This window comes from Mesoplodon densirostris, chromosome 11 (assembly GCF_025265405.1).
Source record: "Mesoplodon densirostris isolate mMesDen1 chromosome 11, mMesDen1 primary haplotype, whole genome shotgun sequence".
Taxonomy (NCBI): Eukaryota; Metazoa; Chordata; class Mammalia; order Artiodactyla; family Ziphiidae; genus Mesoplodon; species Mesoplodon densirostris.
Window position 1 is genome coordinate 67,322,124 of NC_082671.1, and position 22,677 is coordinate 67,344,800.

Below are 22,677 nucleotides of genomic sequence, written 5' to 3' on the forward strand. Positions count from 1 at the left end.
GTGCCGTGAACCAAGAAAGCTTGGCAACCTCTGGTCTACACCACTTTCACGGAGGCCAGCCCTCTGCGTGACCCCCAATGCCTGACTCATTTGCTGGCTAAATACATTCCACCAAATTCAAAGCTTCTTCCTATTTAAGAAAGTACTATCTGGGTCTCTCATTCCCCTTCCAAGAGAAGCAAACAGATGAGAGGGGCAGCTACTTTCCTAGAGACTGGTTCTTCTCCTTTTCCCACCTTACTGAAAATGCACACTTGGCGATACCACTGATTTTCCAAATATTGATGCTCTTTGACCCAGCATCACCACCTCTACACTTAACCTGAAGAGGTATTGTACAAGCGGGTGAGGGTACTCCCTGCAGCACTGTTTCTAACTGCAAATGCTGGAAACAACTCAAACATCTAGCAGCGGCACACTGGCTCCATCAAGGACAGTATTTATACATGCTGGAGCGGCAAGTACCTCTGTGGAATAGGAGGCAACAAGGAAAGAGTCCCAAGACTTATAATCTGGTTGAAAAAAGCAAGTGGCAAAACAGGGTTTCTGATATGATCACATTAAATAAATTATAATGCATATATGTTCTGACGTGCAGGAAGAAAACTGAGGAAATGCACATTAAACTGCTCACTGCTTGTTAGGCATACCCAATATTTTTGGGGTGGGGGGACACTCATTAGGGAACCATTTTTCTGATCCTCAGCTGTTACACACATGCCTTCCTCAAATGGGCTGAGTAGCCCATTAAAGAACAGCTGTGTCTTAGCAACAAAGACAATCAAAACCCCAGTGGGATTTCTGGGATTTCTGGGATGATCCTAAAATGTATATGGCAAGGTAAAGAGCAAACACTAGTCACTAAAGCCAGAGGACTGACCCTTCCAGATATCAAGACGTATTCGAGGGCTTGGCCATTAGGGGTGTGTGGTGTTGGTGCAATGGAACTGACTAGAGCGTCCAGAAGGAGACTCATCACACGTGGACATTTAATTTACGCAAAAGGTGCCCCTGGGTGCAGTGCGGAAAGGGCAGTCATTTTAACAACAGATTCTGGGGTTGGGAGATAATACATATGAAAAAAAGTCGATCTTGCACCCCTACCTCCAACTCATACAAAAATCAGTTCCAAGTGGATTACATACCTATGTGTGAACATTTGAAAATAAAGTGACCAGCAGATACCATAGAGTATCTTCATGACATTGGGGTAGAATAAAGATATATTAAACAGGACATAAAATGTCTAATTGCTAAGGAAAAGACGAATAATCTGGATTTCACGAACATTAAGAACTTATGCTCGGACTTCTCTGGTGGTGCAGTGGTTAAGAATCTGCCTGCCAATGCAGGGGACAGGCATGTGAGCCCTGGTCCGGGAAGATCCCACATGCCGCGGAGCAACTAAGCCCGTGCGCCACAACTACTGAGCCTGCGCACTAGAGCCCGTGAGCCACAGCTACTGAGCCCTCGTGCCACAACTACTGAAGCCCACGCACCTAGAGCCCATGCTCCACAACGAGAAGCCACCGCAATGAGAAGCCTGTGCACCGCAACGAAGAGAGTAGACCCTGCTCACCGCAACTAGAGAAAGCCCGCGCACAGCAACAAAGACCCAACACAGCCAAAAAGAAAAAAGAACTTGTGCTCATCAATCAACACCACTGAGAGAGAGAACAGGCAAGTCACAGAGAGAAACGATATATGCAAAGCACATATCCAACAAAGGATCGTAGCCAGAATAAAGAACTCCTCAAACCAACAGAAAGAAAGACGTCACAAATAAAAAACAGGTAAAAGACTTGAACACGGTTTTCACAAAAGAGACTGTCCAAATGGCCAACAAACTATCCAAATGGCCAATGAAAAGGTGCTCAACATCTTTCATCACCTGGGAATTGCAAATGAAAACTATGAGATACCACCAGCAGGGCTAAAAAAACAACACGGTCACGTGGTTGGTGAGGGTGCAGAACTGGAACTCTTTCCACTGTTGGTGAGGTGAAAATTGGTACATCCACTTTGGAAAACTGTCAGGCAGTGTCTACTGAAGCTGAACATGTGCATACCCTCTGACCTAGCAGTGTCATCCCAGAAACGCAGCCACATGTTCACTGAAAGATGAACAGGGATGTTCACAGCAGCACTATTCACAATAACCAAAAACAGGAAACAACCCAAAAGTCCATTTATAAGCGTCTAGTCATACAATGGACAGCTATAACGTAATGAGAATGGGCAATCTGTAAGTACATGCAACATAAATGAACCTTACACATGACACTGAGCGAAGACAGCCAGACATATGTCTGGGTTGAGGGAATCTGTCAGGACATATGTGTGACTCTCCCTTCATGGGGATGGTGGTCACCTGGCTGGAGGGCTTGAGGGGAGGGGCAGTTTGCTGACTGCAAGGGGCCCAAGGTGGGCTTCTGGGATCTTGGTCATGTTCTGTTTCTTGATCTGTCTGCTGGTTATAAGAGTGTGTTCATTTTGTGAAGTCACTGACCTGTGTATTTATTTATTTACTTATTTATTAATATTATTTTTTAAATATTTTCTTATTTATTTATTAGTTATTTGGCTGTGCCAAATAAGTACTTAGTTGCGGCACACAGGATCTTCATTGCGGCATGCGGGATCTTTAGTTGCGGCATGCGGGATCTTTAGTTGCAGCATGTGGGATCTTTTTTAGTTGCGGCGTGTGGGATCTAGTTCCCTGACCAGGAATCAAACCCGGGCCCCCCTGCATTGGGAGCGCAGAGTCCTAGCCACTGGACCACCAGGGAAGTCCCTGACCTGTGTATTTATAATTTGTGTACTTTTCTACATGTATATTGTACTTCAATAAAAGGTTTATAGGAGCAACAAACAACAGGTGGGTTAAATTACGGTGACAGAAATCAGAATGATGGTTACCTCTGTGGGGGGCAGCTTGAGTGAAGGCCTGCAGGAGGCTTTGGGGGTGATGGGAATGTACCACTTCTTGATCTGGGTGGTTGTTTACATGCGTAAGTTCACTTTGTGAAAATAGCTGTTAAGTTAAAATGTGCATATTTTCCTGTATGTATGTTGTATTTCCATAAAATTAATGCCTTCAAAATACTTCTGGGGGGCAGAGAAGTTACAAATGTAACGACATTGGCCCAGAGCACTAGGACTGCTCTCAGCCTAGATTCACTTTGCCCAGAAAGCCCATCTTGACTTCCTCTAAGATGGGGTCGGGAGCCCAGTGTGCTCTCTGGGCAGCCAGATTAGCCCCACCCTCACACTCATCTACTGCCCCGAAGGCCTGGTCCTGGTCTGGTTTCCCTGACAGACCATGTGCTCCCCCAGGCGGGGCGAATGTCCTTCTGGCCACTGCACGTCCTCCCTGGGAAGTGCCTGGCCTAGAGCAGGGACTCAGTCACGTTTGCTGAATGAACGTCTTATTTGGGTCTTGGAAACAGGGTTGAGACACAGAAAGTACACTGGGCTCTCCTGTGCCCTTCATCACCCAGATTACGGTGACACACTTCAAGAAACGTATCAGTGTCACCACAGGGCACGTTCCTGCTCATTCTCAGCTCATCAGCGTTATTAATGAGATGTGGAAACGGACGGTGGGGCGGGGGGGATGTGATCATTCTTTTCCGGAACAGCGGATGTGTTCGTCAGCCTACCCAAAGTAGACATTGAATGAAACGTGCCTATGTCTGCTGCAGTAAGAGGAAGCCTGAGGTCAGCAGAGGCTGGGAACTGGCTGGTAACAAGGGCTGTGAATTATCCAGCTGTGAATTCCTGAGGCTGGTCCTGTGTCAGGCTCACTGGAGGCGCCTGAAACCCCAGTTCCCAACCCAGAATCTGACCTGAGCTCCTCACAAGACAGACATTGTTTTCCACTTCTGGACCGACCCACAGTGCCGTGATCAACACAAGGTACCAAATAGAATACTTCTGAGTGAATAAAAGAACCAGGAGACACAACCAGAAGATTCCAAGCAGAAGAGTCATATATTAACCCCTGAATACAGGTCGCTCTTATCACTGAATCAATCTTCTCACCTCAGGGCACTAAAATGCCTTGTTACACTTGTAAGGGAGGAATTTCATCTGTTGTGTTCACTGCCCTAACTATTTGTGGAATGACCCACTGAATGAATGTCTACCCCTCTAGGTGGTCGGCCGCGGCCGGGGGGTGGGGGGGTGGGGTGGGTGGGGGGCACACCTATGTTCACATCTTGGCTCCTGGCTGGGAAAGGCACTCAGCAAAGGTCCACAGAAGGGAACTGAAGGACACTTACCGCCAGGAAGCCCAGCTTGCCTCCACACTGGGTCTTGAGCCCCATGGCGGCCGTGAGATGGATCTCGACCAGCGTGCTCGGGGGGATTTTCTCCTCTGCACATTCAGCCAGGTTCACAGCGCACAAAGCCATGTGTACATCTGAACAGGCGGACCCCACAGGAAGCTTGCCTATGGCGGCAGAAACGGACAACGACTGTTGACAGATTCCCTCAACCCAAGCTTTTTCCTGCTTTCTCAAGCACAATCAGAGCAATAGCAGAACCAGAGGAGAAAGCCTGTGAGCTCGGTGATCAGACGGTCCTGGATGGGGTGCCAGGCTCTGTGACTTAGTAGCGGTGTGCTCCTTTCTGCCTCACAGGTTGTTGGGGACAAGAGAAAACACAGGTCACAGGCCTGGCCCACAGCCCTAGCCCTGTGTAATGGGGAGTGGCTGTGACTGCAGGCCGGTGAACAGGACTCAGAGGTGAGAACTGCAACGCTTTCCAAAACGGCATCAACAGCATGGCCACGTCCTGCTAACACAATCCTGTGTCTCCAAATGTTGCAAGAAAGGTTATAAAAATTAAAGACGGGGGGCTTCCCTGGTGGCGCAGCGGTTGAGAGTCCGCCTGCTGATGCAGGGGACGCGGGTTCGTGCCCCGGTCTGGGAGGATCCCACATGCCGCGGAGCGGGAGCGTCTGGGCCCGCGAGCCATGGCCGCTGGGCCTGCGCGTCTGGAGCCTGTGCTCCGCAAAGGGAGAGGCCACAACAGTGAGAGGCCCACGTACAGAAAAAAAAAAAAAAAAAAAAAAAAATTAAAGACGGGGCTTCCCTGGTGGCGCAGTGGTTGAGAGTCCGCCTGCCGATGCAGGGGACACGGGTTCGTGCCCCGGTCCGGGAGGATCCCACATACCGTGGAGCAGCTGGGCCCGTGAGCCATGGCCGCTGAGCCTGCGCGTCCGGAGCCTGTGCTCCGCAACGGGACAGGCCACAGTGGTGAGAGGCCCGCGTACCGCAAAAAAAAAAAAAAAAAGACAAAAACCCAAGAACAAACTGATGTGAATTTATTTTCATTCAACAAGACCCCACAGTATATAAGCGCACACCCTTCTAAGGGGGGGACGTGACACACAACTGAACCGTGACAGTGGACACATCATGGGGTGGAGATGGAAGGCCAGGAGAGGCTTATTAACCCTCCCGTGAGGGCTGTACAGCTCATCTGCAGTGGCCCTGAACTCGGGGACCAGAGTGCCCTTGCTCAGGCCCCGGGGCCCATCGAGGCTCTGAGGCTTTCACGCTGCTGCCTGCTTCAGTCCTCACCACAGCGCAGGGAGGTGACCAAGGCAAGCAGGCGCCTCGCTTTGCTGAGCCTCAGGGGTGGCCCAGCCAGGCCTCCCGACCCCACCCAGCCTCTCTGGTCTTTTATCAGCCCCCAGACTTCATTCTGCACAGGCATTAGGCGTTGGTCTCCCCTGGGAGGCACCACCGACTGGGCTTTCTCCTTTGCAGGGAAGGAAGGCGGAGGGCAGTGTGGGGACCGTGTCACCTCTTAAGTTACCTCTGTCCTCTTGGTGCCTTGTGCACGGCCAGGCCCACAGAGTGCCCAGTGAACGTGGGCAGAATGAGTGATGGGACCCATCCCAGCTGGAATTCTCCTGAACAGATGCAGCCTCCAGATTAGAGACCTGGGATGGAGCTGGTTCCTTCCCCCTGGGCCCGGGCACACTGATGGGACAGAGAAGCAGGGTAGGTCTGCAAATGGCCCTCTGCTAGAACTCTACGAAGGCCCCAGGTGTTCACACCCCACAGCTGGCCCCAGTGTCTCATCTCCACTTCCCCTGGGGCCTGGGCTGAAGCTCCCTCAGCCACCAGGGCCTTCTATTGCCTTCCTGTTACCACATCCCACTGCTGCTCTCTGCCCTCACCTTATCGATGGCCCAGCAGCAACTTCCCTTCTTGAACCCTGTGACTTTGCTCCCCCTACACCAAGCATCTTGGCCTCTCCTGCCTGACCACCTCTCAGGCAGCCTCCGCCCGACTCCTTGTCCCGGGCCTGCCCCTTCCATGCGAGTCTCCTTCCACATGCCCTCGAGGGGACCCCCTTCACCACAAGCCCTCTCATCAGCACCCATGGTTTTCATTCTCACCTGCAGGCCAAAGACCCAGCTCCTTTCCTTGGCCTACAGATCCAGCGTGGCCCCCACCACTGCATCATTTCCCCTCAGTGTCTCACAGGCAAGTGTCCCAAGCGGAACTTCTCACCTCCTCCCTAGAAAACTGCTCTTCCTCTCGTTTTCCTCACCTTTGCTGGTGGCAACAGTGTTCACCCAAACGCTCAAGCAAGAAACTAGGGAACCATCTTAGCTAGCTCCTTTCCTTACCCTTCCCGTCCAATGAGTCCCCGAGGCCTGTCAACCCCACTTTCTCCTTTCTCTCTGTCCTGTCCTCTTGGCAGGAGCGAATCTTCTCGACCTCAGAAGCACAGACCTGAGGACGTCATTTCCTCCACTGCGCTGGCTCCCATCCCTCTCCCCTTGCACAGCCACCTTGGGGACCACTGAAGTATTCTCCTCCAGAGCCACCCAAGTGGGGTTCCTCCTTGGGAACATGCATCCCTCTGCCTGGAAGGCACCTCCCCTTCTGCAGAGCTGGTGAACTCCACGCATCCTTTCATGCAAAGCCGAGACTTTCCAGAAAGCCTTTCCTGAAACCCTCCCCAACAAGGACCCCTTCCCCTGAACTGAAATCCAATTCTTCTGCTACCTCTACCGCACTGAACTGTAATTCACTTGCTGACCTGCCTGCTTCTCTATTAGAGCAGGAGTTCGTTGAATGAAATAAATGATCATATTTCACTGAATCTAAGATGCCATCAATTTTAAGTACCACCAAGGAAAAAACACTGCCAACTCAACCATGACATTCACTGTGTAGAGGACAAAGCCAAGCGTAGAGATGTTAATGTGAAAAATGTGTGTCTTAAATTGATGAACTGCAATCTTTACTGCCGTGGCTATTTGTCTAACCATCCTAAACGGGTAGTGTGAAGGGGACGTCATTCAGCTGGGGCAGAAAACTGGCAAACTGCGCCAGGGTGGAGCAATGGCATGGGGGCACTTCGAGGCAAGACAGGCTGTGGTGGCAGCCCTCACCTGTGATGTGCAGCTGGTGCAGCCTGTGATAGGCCAGGGCTGCATCCCGGGCGCTGGTCTTAGCTTCCTCCTCAAAGCCTGCGGCGGTGGCCAGGGTGGCCCGCCGGTGCTGGAAGACCTTCTTGAGCAGCCAGCGCACCAGGCGCAGCTTTTGTAGGCTGTAGCGGATCACGTTCCAGGAGAGGCTGCAGGCCAGGTCCAGGCGGGAGGTGGGCAGTGCCCGGCCCAACACCGACAGGCAGGTTTGCAGGTTTGCAGCGGCAGCTGCAAAATCCCCCTGGCAAGAAGCAAGAAGGTGTAATGTTCACTGGTCTTGATGTGGCCTTTTTGTTTTGCTTTAACAAAAACTCTTACTCTCTCTTCACCCCTCCAGATTATCAGAGTAATACATACTCACTGAAGAAAATCTGTGAAAATTTAGAAAGCTATAAAAAAGTAAAAATAAATCACCTGTAATCTTATCCCCCAGAAAGAATGACTGCTGACATTTCCTCCCAGCCTTTTTACTAAATTGGGATGGTACTGTGTTATATCTTCAAGCAAATACTACTCAGAATTTCCCACCGTAGCTTTCATACATAAGGTGATGACATGGATCTAGATGATGAACGATGTGATCTTTTAGGCTTTTAGGTTCTCAAAGTGTGGTTCCCAGAGAGCAGTAGCATCTTGTTAGATGCTACTGGTTTCTGGGAATCTTGTGAGAAATGTGAATTCTTGGTGCCCAACCCTAACCCTCCCCCACCGACCTACTGAATCAGAGCCTCTTGGGTCGGGGCCTCCGGGTGATCCTAATGTCTGCTGACGTTTGAGAACCACAGTTTTAGGCAAATACACAGCTAAACTACTCTAACCAAGGATCTGAACAACTCTCTGCCGACCTGAGAGGGTCTAGCGGGGAGTCTACTGCCCTGTATTGAAGGCCTTTTTCTCTGTTTTTCTCATTACTGGAGGCGACACAGTCTTGAGAAACGGGAGTAAACGCTCTTCTCCTTTCCCATCACGCAGTGGGTATGATACCTGTACTTTCCTTCCTGCACCATTACAGAAAAGAGGATCCTTACAAGGGGAGAGTGGATGCCAGTGCTCTGAGGATGACAGTCTCTGAGGTGGTGCTGCCATCCTTCCAGCCAGGAGAAGCACCTGTGTTTACAGATTCCAAAGGAGGTGGGCCTTTCTCTGTGTCTCCTGGCTCCTCTTCCCCGTCTTTCCCAGGAAGGCTGGCTGTTTCCAAGGCTCGGGCTTTGGCTCTTGTCTCTTCCAACTCATCAATCCAACTCGCCCTTGAGCACCCTCCCCTGGCAGACGCACAGCTTCCAACACACCCTGGTCCCGACCCGTCTTGGCCCCCACGGCCTGCCTCCTGGTCAGGAAGCTTCTCACCCTCAGGGCCCTCTCACAGCACTTCCAAGCAACACGGTTAGACGGAGCCCACCACAGCTTCCAGCCTCCCCCATCTCTGAGTCACTGTCACTGCTACTTTCCTTCCATTTCACATCTCAAGTATTTCTTGAATTCATGCCTTTCCTTTCAATTTCCAGGTCCTTGTCACCTCTCACCCAGCCTCTTCTAAGAGCACCCTCACTTGCTTCCATGCATCTTGTGTCTCCCTCCTCCAACTCACCCTTCATACAGCCACCAGAATGACGTTCGTAAAACACAGCCCTGAACCTGTCTCTAGGATAAACGTCTAGGGGTACGTGTCATCCTGCGTTAGGGGTAGCGCCAACAACCACATCTATATTCCAGTAGCCGCAGCACTGGACACGGCTGACAGGTCCACTGACGGACTGGCTGGCCAAATTCTCTCTTGTGGGCTCTGCAGCTGGCAGGCGGGGAGAGCAAGCCCATGGCTACCTGCTGCCGAGGGCTGGACTGGTCCTTGTTCCTCCCGAGACACGGGTGTTTAACGCTTCCTTCCGTGCCGTGAGTTTGCCCCAGAATCCTTCCCATAAACTCCTTTGTTGATTTCTAAAGAGGACTTTCAGCGAATTTTCCTGCTCAAAAACCTTCCTGGTTCTCCAGAGAACTGGGACAAAAACCTCAAATCAGTTACTAGTCAAATACGTCTCCAACTTGGGCCCTAGCTACACTACCAGCCTCAGCCCTCGTCTCCCCCGACATATCCTACACTCCAGACATACCCATCTACTTGCCAGTCCCCCAGAAGCCCACCTATTCCTGCCATCCTCTCCCCTTGGAAGGGCCTTCCTGCTCTTGACCACTCTGCTCACACCCCAGACTCCCAGAGCACTTTACTCTCCCGTCATATTACAGACTAGAGATCAGCTCATGTCCGTGGAATCCCTTCTGCCTAGGTGCCCTCTCCTCCACTGCCCTGTAACTGTTGGAGGGAGGGTCCCCTCCTCCTCTTGCCCCCGGGGTATTTTTATACGCTGGGGTGTTGGAATAAGTTGCTGTGTTATGGGCCGAGCCTGGGGGAGGAAGGGGAAAGGCAGGCGGCAGGACTCACCCGGGCCAGGGCCAGGTCTGCCTGCTTCCGGTGCCTCCAGAAGGTGACTGAGGAGCGCGAATGCGGCCGGATCACTGGCTCCCCGTGGACCAGCAGCTTCACAAAGACGCTCAGGACGATCACACCGTTCACCAGCCACAAGAGGAGCGTTGGCATCATCCAGTCAAACCAGCCCCCAGAACCTAAGGAGGAGCGTCTCAGCTGAGCCCGTGGGGAAGCGCCTCCTGAAGCAGCACTGGGAGACTGCAGGGCACCTGACTGACCCCTCCCTGTGACAGCAAAGAGCCTCCCACCTCATTTTTGGAACAAATGCAGTTGCTTCGTTTAGTAACAATGTCGAAGTGCATAGGGGAGGAATAATACATGCACCTCAATCCACACTATAGCAAATTTAGCACAGTTCTACAGCCTAACTAGGAAGCCTGTAGCCCTTGTCACTATGGGGCAGGATGCCACAATAATCTGTTAGCCAAGGCAGGGTTAGGCCACTGGTTTAATGACTCAGGCAGTAAGAAGACCACATCCTCCTTCAAACAGCCACACACTCAAACCCCCAACTACGGCAGTGCAGGGCCCTGACTTGTTTTGCTCTTTCTGACTGAACTTGGGTTTGCCCTGTTACTTCCGAAAGGCGACTTATGCCAGTCCCTACCAGAAGCAAGCAGGTGGGGGCCCCCTACAAAAGCCCTTTGGGACCTGGCGGACAAGCCGAGTGGCTGCATGCAGGGCCTTCTCCTGCCACAGCAGCCCACTCAGGCCCGGGTGGCACGAGGGGCCTTCCACCTACCTGACTCGAGAGACAGCATGCTGCGGCCAGAGCCTGAGTGTGGATGCTGGTCCGAGTCGTGGGCCCCTCCCCATTGCAGCAGCGCGGTCAGGGGGTTAAAGGAGAGGCACAGGAAGGTGAGGACACACAGTAGGATTCGCGAGCGGTCCACCATGCCAAGTGCTACAGGAGGAGAGTCTGGCTCATCTTTGACCTTCAAAACAGGGGGCTGCAAGGTCAGAACGAGTACTGCGTGGATTTTTATAGCATTTTACTTTTATACATATCGGAATCAGATTGTGAGATTTAAATTCAAGACCATTAAGTCAGATGGGAATAAAGCACTTGCCCTCTTGCCACCTGGGAGAAGAACATTTTCTAAAGACCAGAGGAACATGAGCTCTGCTTTTACAACAGAGCTCCATCACAAAAGAGAACCCTCTGCAGGATTCTGTTTCTGTGTAATTCCACAACAGGCAAGCTAATCTAAAGTGACAGAAGGCAGATCAGAAGTTGTCTCAGGCTGGAGAGACGTGTGTGCACTTCCTGCAAAGGTGTAAGTTCATGGGAGATAAAAATGTTCTAAATCATTTTGTTCTAAACTAGAAAGATTTATTCATTTATCATTCTGTTTTGTTTTTTTATAAATTTATTTATTTTTATTTTATTTATTTTTGGCTGCGTTGGGTCTTTGTTGATGTGTGCGGGCTTTCTCTAGTTGCAGTGAGCGGGGGCTGCTCTTCCTTGCGGTGCGCAGGCTTCTCATGTGGTGGCTTCTCTTGTTGCGGAGTATGGGCTCTAGGCATGCAAGCTTCAGTAGTTGCAGCATGTGGGCTCAGTAGTTGTGGCTCCCGGGCTCTAGAGCACAGGCTCAGTAGTTGTGGTGCACGGGTTTAGTTGCTCCGTGGCATGTGGGATCTTCCTGGACCAGGGCTTGAACCTGTGTCCGCTGCACTGGCAGGTGGACTCTTAACTACTGCGCCACCAGGGAAGCCCCATTTATTGTTTTTTGTTTTGTTTTGTTTTGGCTGCACCACACAGCTGATAAGATCTTAGTTCCCTGACCAGGGATCAAACCCGGGCCCTCAGCAGTGAAAAAGTAGAGTCCCAACCACTGGACCTCCAGGGAATTCTCTATTGTTATTTTTTAATTGAAGTATAATTGCCCTACAACACTATGTTGGTTCGAGGTACACAACAGAGTGACTTGATATTTTCATACATTACATCAGCTCCATGACAAGTCTAGTTACCATCTGTCACCATACAAAAGCACTATGATATTAATGACTATATTCCCCATGTTGTATATTTCACCCTTGTGACATTTATTTTGTAACTGGAAGTTTGTAGTATCTTTTTAAAAAAATTTTTTTTTTAGTTTGTAGTATCTCTTAACCTCCCTCACCTATTTCACTCACCCTCCCAACTCCCTCCCCTCTGGCAATCACCCATTTGTTCTCTGTATCTACCAGTCTGTTTCGTTTTGTTGTGTTCGTCCATTTGTTTTGTTTTTTAGATTCCACATATAAGTGAAATCCTATGTATTTGTCTTTGTCTGACTCATTTCACTTAGCATAGCACCCTCTAGGGTCATACATGGTGTGACAACATCTCATTCTTTTTTACAGCTGAGTAACATTACTATATATATATATATATATATATATATACCACATCTTCTTTATCTACTCATCTATCTGTGGGCACTTAGGTTGCTTCCAACTCTTGGGCTATTGTAAATAATGCTGCAATAAACGTAAGGGAGAACATTACTTTTTGAATTAGTGCTTTTGTTTTCTTTCAGAAAAATACCCAGAGGTGGAACTGCTGGATTGGATGGTAGTTCTATTTCAAATTTTTTGAGGAAACTTCCTACTGTTTTCCATAGTGGCTGCATCAATTTTCATTTCCACCAATAGTGCATGAGGGTCCCCTTTTCTCCACATCCTCACCAACACCTATCATTCTCTGTCTCTTTTATTACACTTAGCATAATACCCTCTAGGTCCATCCACATTGTCACAAATGGCAAGATTTCACTCTTTTCTTATGGCTAATATTTCATTGCATATATACTACATCTCCTTTATCCATTCATCTATTTCTGGGCACTCAGGTTGTTTCCTTACCTTGGCTATTGGCTATTGTAAATAATGCTGCAACGAACACAGGGGTGCATATATCTTTTTTTTTTAAATATTTATTTCTTTGGCTGTGCCGGGTCTTAGTTGTGGCATGCAGGATCTTCGTTGCTACATGTGGGATCTTTTTAGTTGCGGCATGAGAAATCTTAGCTGTGGCATGCAGGATCTAGTCCCCTGACAAGGGATCGAACCCATGACCCCTACAATGGAAGCTCGGAGTCCTGACCACTGGACCACCAGGGAATTCCTGATGTTGAGCATCTTTTCATGTGCCTATTGGCCATTTGTATGTCTTGAAAAAATGTCTATTCATGTCTTCTGCCCATTTTTAAATTGTTGTTTGTTTGGGGAGTTTTCTGATGTTTACTTGTACGAGTTCTTTGAAAATTTTGGATACTAACCCCTTATTAGATATATTGTTTGCAAATATCTTCTTCCATTATATAGGTAGCCTTTTAGTTTTGTTGGTAGTTTCCTTTGCTGTGCAAAAGGTTTTTCTTTTGTTTTTTTTTTTAGGGTTACATCCGTCTACTTTTTTTTTTCTTTTTTTTTTTTTTTTTTTTTTTTTTTTTCGGTACGCGGGCCTCTCACTGTTGTGGCCTCCCCCGTTGCGGAGCACAGGCTCCGGACGCGCAGGCCCAGCGGCCATGGCTCACGGGCCCAGCCGCTCCGCGGCATATGGGATCCTCCCAGACCGGGGCACGAACCCGTATCCCCTGCATCGGCAGGCGGACTCTCAACCACTGCGCCACCAGGGAGGCCCTACTTTTTTTTTTCTTAATTTATTTTTATTTTTAGCTGTGTTAGGTCTTAGTTGTGGCATGCAGAATCTTTTTTTTGTGGTGCGCAGGCTCTCCACTGTGGCGTGTGGGCTTCTCTCTAGTTGTGGCAGGCGGGTTTTTCTCTCTCTAGTTGTGGGGCGCAGGTTCCAGAGCATTTGGGCTCTGTAGTTGTGGCGTGTGGGCTCCAGAGCACACGGGTTTTGTAGTTTGTGGCATGCAAGCTCTCTAGTTGAGATGCGTGGGCTCAGTAGTTGTGGCGCACAGGCTTAGTTGCCCAGTGGCATGTGGGATCTTAGTTCTCCGACCAGGGATCGAACCCATGTCTCCTGCACTGGAAGGCAGATTCTTTACCACTGGACCACCAGGGAAGTCCCAATGCAAAAGCTTTTTAATTTGATGTAGTCCCATTTGTTTATTTTTGGTTTTGTTCCCCTTGCCTGAGGAGACATAGCTCACCCAAAATTGCTAAGACCGGATTTTCCTGGTGGTGCAGTGGTTAAGAATCCACCTGCCAATGCAGGGGACATGGGTTCGAGCCCCAGTCCGGGAAGATCCCACATGCTGCACAGCAATGAAGTCTGTGCGCCGCAACTACCGAACCTGTACTCCAGAGCCTGCAAACCACAACTGCTGAGCCTGTGTGCCACAACTACTGAAGCCCGTGTGCCTAGAGCCCGTGCTCCGCAACAAGAGAAGCCACGGTGATGAGAAGCCCATGCACCGCGACAAAGAGTAGCCCTCGCTCGCTGCAACTAGAGAAAGCCCACGCACGCAACAACAAAGACCCAACGCAGCCAAAAATAAATTAATTAAAATTAATTAATTAATTTTTAAAAATTGCTAAGGCCGATAACAAAGAGCATACCGCCTGTGTTTTCTTCTGGGAGTCTTATGGTTTCAGGTCTTACATTTAAGTCTTTGATCCATTTTGAGTTTATTTTTGTAGATGGTGTGAGAAAGTAGTCCAGTTGATTCTTCTGCATGTAGCTGTCCAGTTTTCCCAGCACCATTTATTGAAGAAGCTGTCATTTCCCCTTTGTATATTCTTGCCTCCTTTGTCATAGATTAACTGACCATTTAAGTATGGGTTTGTTTCTAGGCTCTCTATTCTGTTCCATTGATCTGTGTCTGTTTTTGTGCCAGTACCACATTGTTTTGATTACTGTAGTTTGAAATCAGGGAATGTGCTACCTTCAGCTCCGTTGTTCTTTCTCAAGATTGTTTTGGCTATTTGGGGTCCTTTGTGTTTCCACATAAATTTTAGAATTATTTGTTCTAGTTCTGTGAAAAATGTCTTTGGTATTTTGACAGGAATTGCACTGAATCTGTAGGTTGCCTTGAGGAATATGGTCATTTTAACAGTATTAATTCTTCCAACCCATGAGCACGATATACCTTTCCATCTGTTTGTGTTGTCATCAATTTCTTTCATCAATGTCTTATAGTTTTTCCAGTACAGGTCTTTTACCTACTTGGTTAGATTTATTCCTAGGCATTTTATTCTTTTCGATGCAATTGTAAATGGGATTGCTTTCCTTCATTTCTCTTTCTGATACTTCGTTGTTACTGTATAGAAATGTAACAGATTTCTGTATATTAATTTTGTATCCTGCAAACTTACTGAATTTATTTATTAGTTCTAATAGTTTTTTGAAGGTGTCTTTAGAATTTCCTATATATAGTATCATGTCATCTGCAAACAGTGACAGTGTTTTGTTTGTTTGTTTGTTTATTTTTGGCTGCACTGGGTCCTTGTTGCTGCGTGTGGTCTTTCTCTAGTTGCAGCAAGTGGGGGCTACTCTTTGTTGCGGTGAGCGGGCTTCTCATCACGGTGGCTTCTCTTGTTGCGGAGCACGGGCTCTAGGTGCGCGGGCTTCAGTAGTTGTGGCACACGGGCTCAGCAGTTGTGGCTTGCGGGCTCTGAAGGGCAGGCTCAGTAGTTGTGGCACACGGGTTTAGCTGCTCCGTGGCACGTGGGATCTTCCCGGACCAGGGATCGAAACCGTGTCCCCTGCATTGGCAGGAGGACTCCCAACCACTATGCCACCAGAGAAGCCCAACAGTGACAGTTTTACTTCTTCCTTTCCAACTTGGATTCCTTTTATTTCTTTTTCTTGTCTGATCACTGTGGCTAGGACTTCCAATTCTATGTAGAATAAAAGTGGTGAGAGTGGGCATCCTTGCCTTGTTCCTGATCTTGGAAGAAACGCTTTCAGCTTTTTACTCTATATCTTGATTACTATGAGTTACATAAGCGTATACGTTTGTTAAAACTCATCATACTGCACGTTACAGTAAAATAGGTGTATTGTATCACATATAAATTACACCTCAAAGTTGATTAAAGACCATACTTTAGTATGAACCTATTTACAGAAGCTTGCTTATTCTTTTTTTTTTTAGCCGCACCACACAGCTAATAGGATCTTAGTGCCCCAACCAGGGATTGAACCCGGGCCCTCAGCAGTGAAAGTACGAAGTCCTAACCACTGGACTGCCAGGGAATTCCCAGAAGCTTGCCTATTCTAAAACCACAACATTGTTTTGTTTTCTCCCCAGTTTTACAGAGGGAGAACTGGAGGCAGAGGCCCTGCCTGCCCAGGGAGCCTAAGGAGGGAGGGAGACTGGAACCAGATCTCCGCTGACTCCCAGGGTGTACTTCCCACACAACTCGTTTTCAGTATTTTTAAACCATTTGAAAATTTCTTCTGAGGATTCAGACACCTATCTAATTCAACGTATATGACATGTGGCCTTTTGTTAACGAAGCAGAATCACATTTATAAAATATTTCAAAAATAGAGCTTCCTTAATAAAATTAAGTACATGATACAATAAACGGTCTGATCAAAAACTTATGCTAGGGGCTTCCCTGGTGGCACAGTGGTTGGGAATCCGCCTGCCAGTGAAGGGGACCCAGGTTCGAGCCCTGGTCCGGGAAGATAGCATATGCCGAGGAGCAACTGGGCCCGTGCGCCACAACTACTGAGCCTGCGCTCTAGAGCCTGCGCTCCACAACAAAAGAAGCCACTGTGGTGGGGGGCCCGTGCACCGCGACGAGGAGTGGCCCCCACTCGCCGCAACTGGAGAAGGACCTCGCATAGCAATGAAGACCCAACGCAGCCAAAAATAAACAAATAAAATAAATAAATTTTAAAAAAACAACTTACGCTAGAAGGGAACTCTGTGCTTTTGAAGCCAGAAACTGCCAATGTCAAAATACAGCACAGACCCCAGTGGTCTCCACAGGTTCCTGGGAAGATCATTAGGCTTGAGCCTCTTTTAACGAATTCCATTAAACAAGAATTGCCAGGGGCTTTCTTCCACAATTAAAGGCCCTTGGTAGGAATGTTATCTGTTAAGACTGCAAACTGTAATCATTTCCTGAAGAGGACCCAGAGGCAGCCTCATCCTAACCCAACTGATCAACCTCACAAAGTGGTCTTGCCAGGCTCGTTATGGGCGAGGGAAGCGATGAGGCGCCTCCAGCAACTCCTAGCTCCGCATGACAGCCGCTGTGTGTTCCCATGCTGGATTTGGCCATTATTCCCCTCTGATGGGCCCTTTCAGCAAGGACCAGTAAAACCGGAGGTTGTATCCCCATACAGTCAGCTTTCTTTTTCTTTATTCTCCAGTACGCGGCTAATTTCACAGAATTCTCGTTCCTCTCCAGCCCAGGGCCTCTGAACGCCTGACCTGGACCGCTGTCTGCAACCTCCCCACTATTAACTTCGGGGAGATGGGAGAGATTCCAGGGGTCAGGGGATTTCAAAAGCTCATTACCTTTGCATCATCCAATAGAGGGCTTCCTGGCTCAGAGTCGATGGAGTAGGGGGAGAAGCCTGCCTGGGATCCTGAGTCGGAGGCCGGAGGCGACATCAGAAGGACATTCTGATTGAAGTCATCAATCTTCAGGTCCACGTCATTGTCCACCAGGCTGCCTAGGTCAATGCCCTTCAAGAGCTCTGTAAAGAAAACCCTACCTGGCAAACGGTCCATTTTACAGCACCCCACCTGGGCTGGAGCTGGGCTAGGTGAGGGATGCACAGCCCCTGCTCATGCTTCACCCCTGAAGGCACCTTGTACACATCAGTGGACCCTCCCCGGTGCCCAGCACAGGACTTCTACTATAACCGGAAAGTCTGAAACCCTTTTCTCAACAAGCACACTTACTGTTCTTCTGATTTGCCAGTTTCAGCACCATGTTCTCCTGGCGCAGTTTATGATTGACCTGCTGCAAGTATTTGATGTAGTCAATGGCCTTCCTCAGAACGCCAGACTTGTGCATCTGGGAAGGAAGACGGGTGAAAAACACGGTGGCATCAGACCAGCTTGCACAGTGAAGAGAGCAGAGGCCCAGAGCTCAGGCTCTGGAGTGGGAGGTGCTGAGTTCAGATGCTGACTCTCCCACTACTTAGCTGTGCAACCCAGGACAAGTTACTCAACATCTCTGAACCTCACTTTCCTCCTCTGTGAAATAGGAATAATGATGGTATATGAGTCATAGGCTTGCCATGAGGATTAAATGAACTAATATGTGGAAAGAGTTTAGCCTCTGGCCATCACACATTTTATCCTATGATAATCCTAGCATCAAAACAAACTTTAAGGAAAACAAATGACAAACAAAAAACCAGAGTACTCTTGGCTGGTTATCTTAAGTAAAGGTATATTAGTACCTTTCAGATTTGTAGGCTACAAGGAAAATTATATTTTCTTTCAAAATTGAGGTAAAGATAAACAGATAACAGGTAAAAAAAAATCTCCTATGTGCCAAAGCCAAAAGATACATTCATTGAAACACCAGAAATTTATGAAAAACCAATATACTCTATTTGTTCTTTGTCAAAGATCCAATCTCCATTTTTCCTCCTCCCTAAAAGGTTAAAATATTATTAGCCATCCCTGAATACAATTAAGCATATGCCCAAAATGCCATCAGCTGCCTCAGATGTACACATGGCTGTGTTCCTGGCCATCAGTGAGCAGCAGGTGTCTGCGACACGGTGGTGGTAGTGGTGGGGGGGGCGGTGGCCACCACCACTGCAGAGCAGACTCAAAGGTCCAGGCAGGCCACTGCCTTACCAACACCCGACAGTTAATGTTTTATAATCCTGGAATTTCAAAACACCAAGAGGCTTTAGTAAGAGAGCACCTTTAACTATTCTTGCATTCACTCAGCCTGGGCCTGGGTCTTCCCTAAATTCCTGCAGCAAAGACAGATAGAGGAGAGATGATGAGGCATGAAATACCACTTTGCTTGGCACCTACCTTGGCATCTGTCCCCATGACCAGGTCCTTCAGCTCAATGATTTTGTCATTGATGGAGGAGCGATACCGCTTCTCAATGATGTTGTGTGTCGTCCTCCTTTCTCCTTCCTTGGGGGGCTCGAGCTGCTTGACTCCCCCAGGTACCTGCTTAATGGGCACTTTCTCTTGTCCCATCATCACAGGCATTGTGGTCAGAATGGTCCCATTGCTGCCCACCAGGGTCTAGAACAGACACAAGGGCAGAATGACCACTTGGTTAGTCTGAATAAAGCAACCTCGCAACACAAACCCACTGGCCCTGGCCACGTGGCATCACCTGAAAACGCTTTGTATAGCCTGACACCCTTCCTGGGTTAATTGAGTCCAGAAGCCTTAGGAGCCATGGTACCTCAGGTACTATGCCCCTTTCAGAATCACTGTTGATTAGTCATGTGCCACAACAGCATTAATGTGGATAAACACCAACCTTTGATGTAGGGATGCCAGAAACACGTCATATGATTCCTGCTTTGCTGTCGACCCATTAGCCACCTCTGAGCTCGCATATAATGCATCAACCACAAAACTTTCTCCTGGTGTATGACACGTATTTTCCTCTCACATGATGGTGAAGTTAACTTACTGTATTTCCTTGTATGATTTGCCCATCAAAAAGCTCAAGGCAGAAGTGACAATGAGAGCCATTTTATTAAACAGACCAACTAGAGAGGCTTCCCCTTGTTTTCCCCTCAAATCTACTTTTCCTGCTCTTTGTTTCTGTTTTCACTACTTTTAGTTTTATTTTCTTCAACAAATGGCCTCAATATCCAAGTGGCCAATGAACACAGAAAAGGCTTCTTAACTTCATTAGTCATCAAGAAATAATTCACACATAGTAAAAAGCACACATTTTAAGTGTACAGCTTAATGGAATTGTGACGTACGTACACAATGTGTGTAACCAAGGTAACCCTGACCAAGACACAGACCATTTCTATCCCCTTAGAAAGTTCCCTCATGCCCCTTCCCCCAGAGCAGTAATCACTGCTCTGACTCCTAGCACCATCTTCTTGAACTCTGTATAAATGGAATCATCAGCATGAACTCTTTTGTGATAAGCATCTCTTGCTCAGTGTACTATTTTTGAGGTTTAGCCACGTAGTTGTATGTATCAATAGTTCTTTTTGGATGGATAGTTGGGTTCTTTCTAGTTCTTGGCTTTTATGAGTAAGGCTTGCTTTTGAATTTTGATCCCTTTTTTCTCTCAGGCTCTTGCCACAAGACGAGACAGTAGCCAAGACCCTACAGCTGAAGTATGGGTGCCTTTCATGTCCCCCACCTTGGAGCCCCTCCCTGCCTGGGGGACCTAGGGTCCTTCAGAAGCTAAACCTCCATCAGTAGGACCTAAAAGGCAGATGGTCCTGTGTGGAGCTGTTGCCCAGAAACTGGGGCTCCTCCGCTGTTCCTCTCTTGCCCCTCATAAACCCTAGTACTCCCACATTACACTCAGTGCTGGTACTTCTTAAGGGGAAAAAAAAACTAAAATGGGGTAATTTTGCAATCTGACTGACACACTGCATAGAGCTGCCGCATCTATTCAGTATCTGGAGGCTTCGTTACCATCTCTGAGGCCTAAAACCCCCAAGAAGCAGGGGTGGGGTGGGGGGCAGCTCTTACCGGAACTTGAAGGGCAGCTGTCTGGATGGGGGTGGTGAGGGCAGTGAGGGCTGGGTTCTGGACTGCGGCCATCACAGGGCTGCCATCTGTCTTCAGTGTGGTCAAAACAAGGGAATCTGTCTTGATGATCTGAGGCTGTACCAGGACCTGGATGGAAAAGGAAGAAAAGGAAAAGGAAGGTAGCATTACTCCTCTATTTTGCATTACTTCTTCCTGCATAGACCCTCCAGAAAAGAATGAGAAAGTAAAATTTTCATAAAACTGAGAATGTAGCTTGATTACTGGGTTGCCGGGGAGAAGGCGTACAGCTAAAGAGGGTTCTGGGTTGGAAGGCTGAAAGGCTTTGAGGAGAGCAGTGCCAGCGGCCTAGCGGGGGCAGAGCAAGCATGGCTCGGGTGGACAGTGGAAGGGAGAGAGACCTGATTGTGGACAAACTTTGGAATGTGAGGAAAACGGCTGGGAAGCAAAAATGGTAAACCTGGATTGCTTTTTTTTGGTTTTTTTTCGGTACGCGGGCCTCTCACTGCTGTGGCCTCTCCCGTTGTGGAGCACAGGCTCCGGACGCACAGGCTCAGCGGCCATGGCTCACGGACCCAGCCGCTCCGTGGCATGTGGGATCTTCCCGGACCGGGACACGAACCCGTGTCCCCTACATCGGCAGGCGGACTCTCAACCACTGCGCCACCAGGGAAGCCCCTGGATTGCTTTTTTAAAGCTAACTTACTTCATTAGTTAGAAATACAGTCCACTATGATACACGGCTTAAGAACATTCTGGCACATTTCTTTTCAGTTTTATACCCATTACATGTGTAAATGAGTGAATACACCAGCATTTACTGAGTTTAGGCGGGTGCCGGCGTGCATCTGCAGACGTCTTCTCTGCCAGGTCTCACGGGTGCCTCGTGAGGTCCAGGTGCCCCTACCTGCCCTGCAAGCTGCTCCCTCACACTCCGCTGGCCCTGCTTAGCATGCAGACCACATCTTCAACTACAGGCTGGCCAAGAGCCCCAACCAGGGCCTCCCTGAATTCTTGTCGGCCACCTACCGGGACCTGCTGCACCTGGGGCGCAGCAACCGTCTGCACCGTGGCCGGGGCGAGGGTCTGCAGCGTGCCATTGGCTGTCTGCGTCAGCACCCGCTGGGCCTGCACCGTCTGCACCTGCTGCTGGATGGTGACCGGCTGCACCTGGGAGGATGTCACTAGGCTTTGGACTTGAGGCTGAAGGACTTGGGAGAAGAGGAGAAAAAAAGTCACGTGGACGAAGAATGCATTATGTCACCGTAGCTGTGGCAACAACCGAGGTTGGAGTGCCTCCTAACGATCCCAACTCCCCACCTGTTGCTGAAGCAGATGTGCACAGCCATTTACAAGCTGGTCTAGATGACAAGAACATCCCATAAGGGCTGCGTCAATTTCTGAGGAACGAGTACAAATTATTTCATTACTCCGATGCTGGGGTGGAGGTGAGGGAAGCTAATCAGCAAGTGACTGCACCCAGCAAGGGAGTTAACAGGTGTTGAGAACCAACTCCCTGGGGCTTCATTTCCTCTCATAAAATGAAGGGAAGGTGCACTTTGGGATGACGGTCTCAGGTTTTTGCTTTGTGGCCTCCCCCCAGCCCCTAAACCCTTGAAGCCCATTAAAGACCTGTCAGATCCTTTGAAATTAGTAGAGCAATACTAATCCCACCCAGGGGTCCCCACAGGGTCAGAGAGCAATCTGATGAAAAGGTGCCGGGACACAGCACAACACAGAAAGTCACTCATTCACTCAGCACACACCGAGGGCCTACTGTGAGGCCTGCCACTCGGAGTCACGGCACCTATGTTAAAAGGTGTACTCTTCTCTGCAGTGGATGCTCAGGAGATGTCTCCTGGATGAATGGTTCTCAACCTACAGGTGCTGAGATCTTCCTGGTGCCTGGGTGAGTTTCAAGACTAATTTTATTCAAGCCCCCACCTCTAGTTACCAGGACAGCCCCGTGGCTACTGTGCCCGTTGGAGTCTTTGACCACGCATCCTTAAAACAGGCACAGTAGACATTAAGGTATTTGAAGAGACTGAATGTGTTCCTACACCACTATGGTTACGGCCAGCTACCGAAACCTCATTCAGACAGGGCCAAGTTGATAGGCTGTGTCATCCCCAGAGAGGACAGAA

The 22,677-nt window shown here is 48.8% G+C and overlaps 1 protein-coding gene across 1 annotated transcript in view; it reads right to left on the minus strand.

Annotated features, from left to right (window-relative positions):
- Positions 1–22,677, minus strand: part of SREBF2 (sterol regulatory element binding transcription factor 2) — a 62,569-nt gene that overhangs the window by 16,068 nt on the left and 23,824 nt on the right. The window contains exons 3-11 of the mRNA XM_060114245.1: positions 21,563–21,744; positions 20,516–20,662; positions 18,860–19,081; positions 17,762–17,876; positions 17,372–17,553; positions 10,681–10,873; positions 9,894–10,075; positions 7,421–7,697; positions 4,284–4,453 (exon numbers count right to left, since the gene is read on the minus strand). Coding sequence (XP_059970228.1) covers positions 4,284–4,453; positions 7,421–7,697; positions 9,894–10,075; positions 10,681–10,873; positions 17,372–17,553; positions 17,762–17,876; positions 18,860–19,081; positions 20,516–20,662; positions 21,563–21,744 — 1,670 coding nt within the window. The remainder of the gene's footprint in view (positions 1–4,283; positions 4,454–7,420; positions 7,698–9,893; positions 10,076–10,680; positions 10,874–17,371; positions 17,554–17,761; positions 17,877–18,859; positions 19,082–20,515; positions 20,663–21,562; positions 21,745–22,677) is intronic.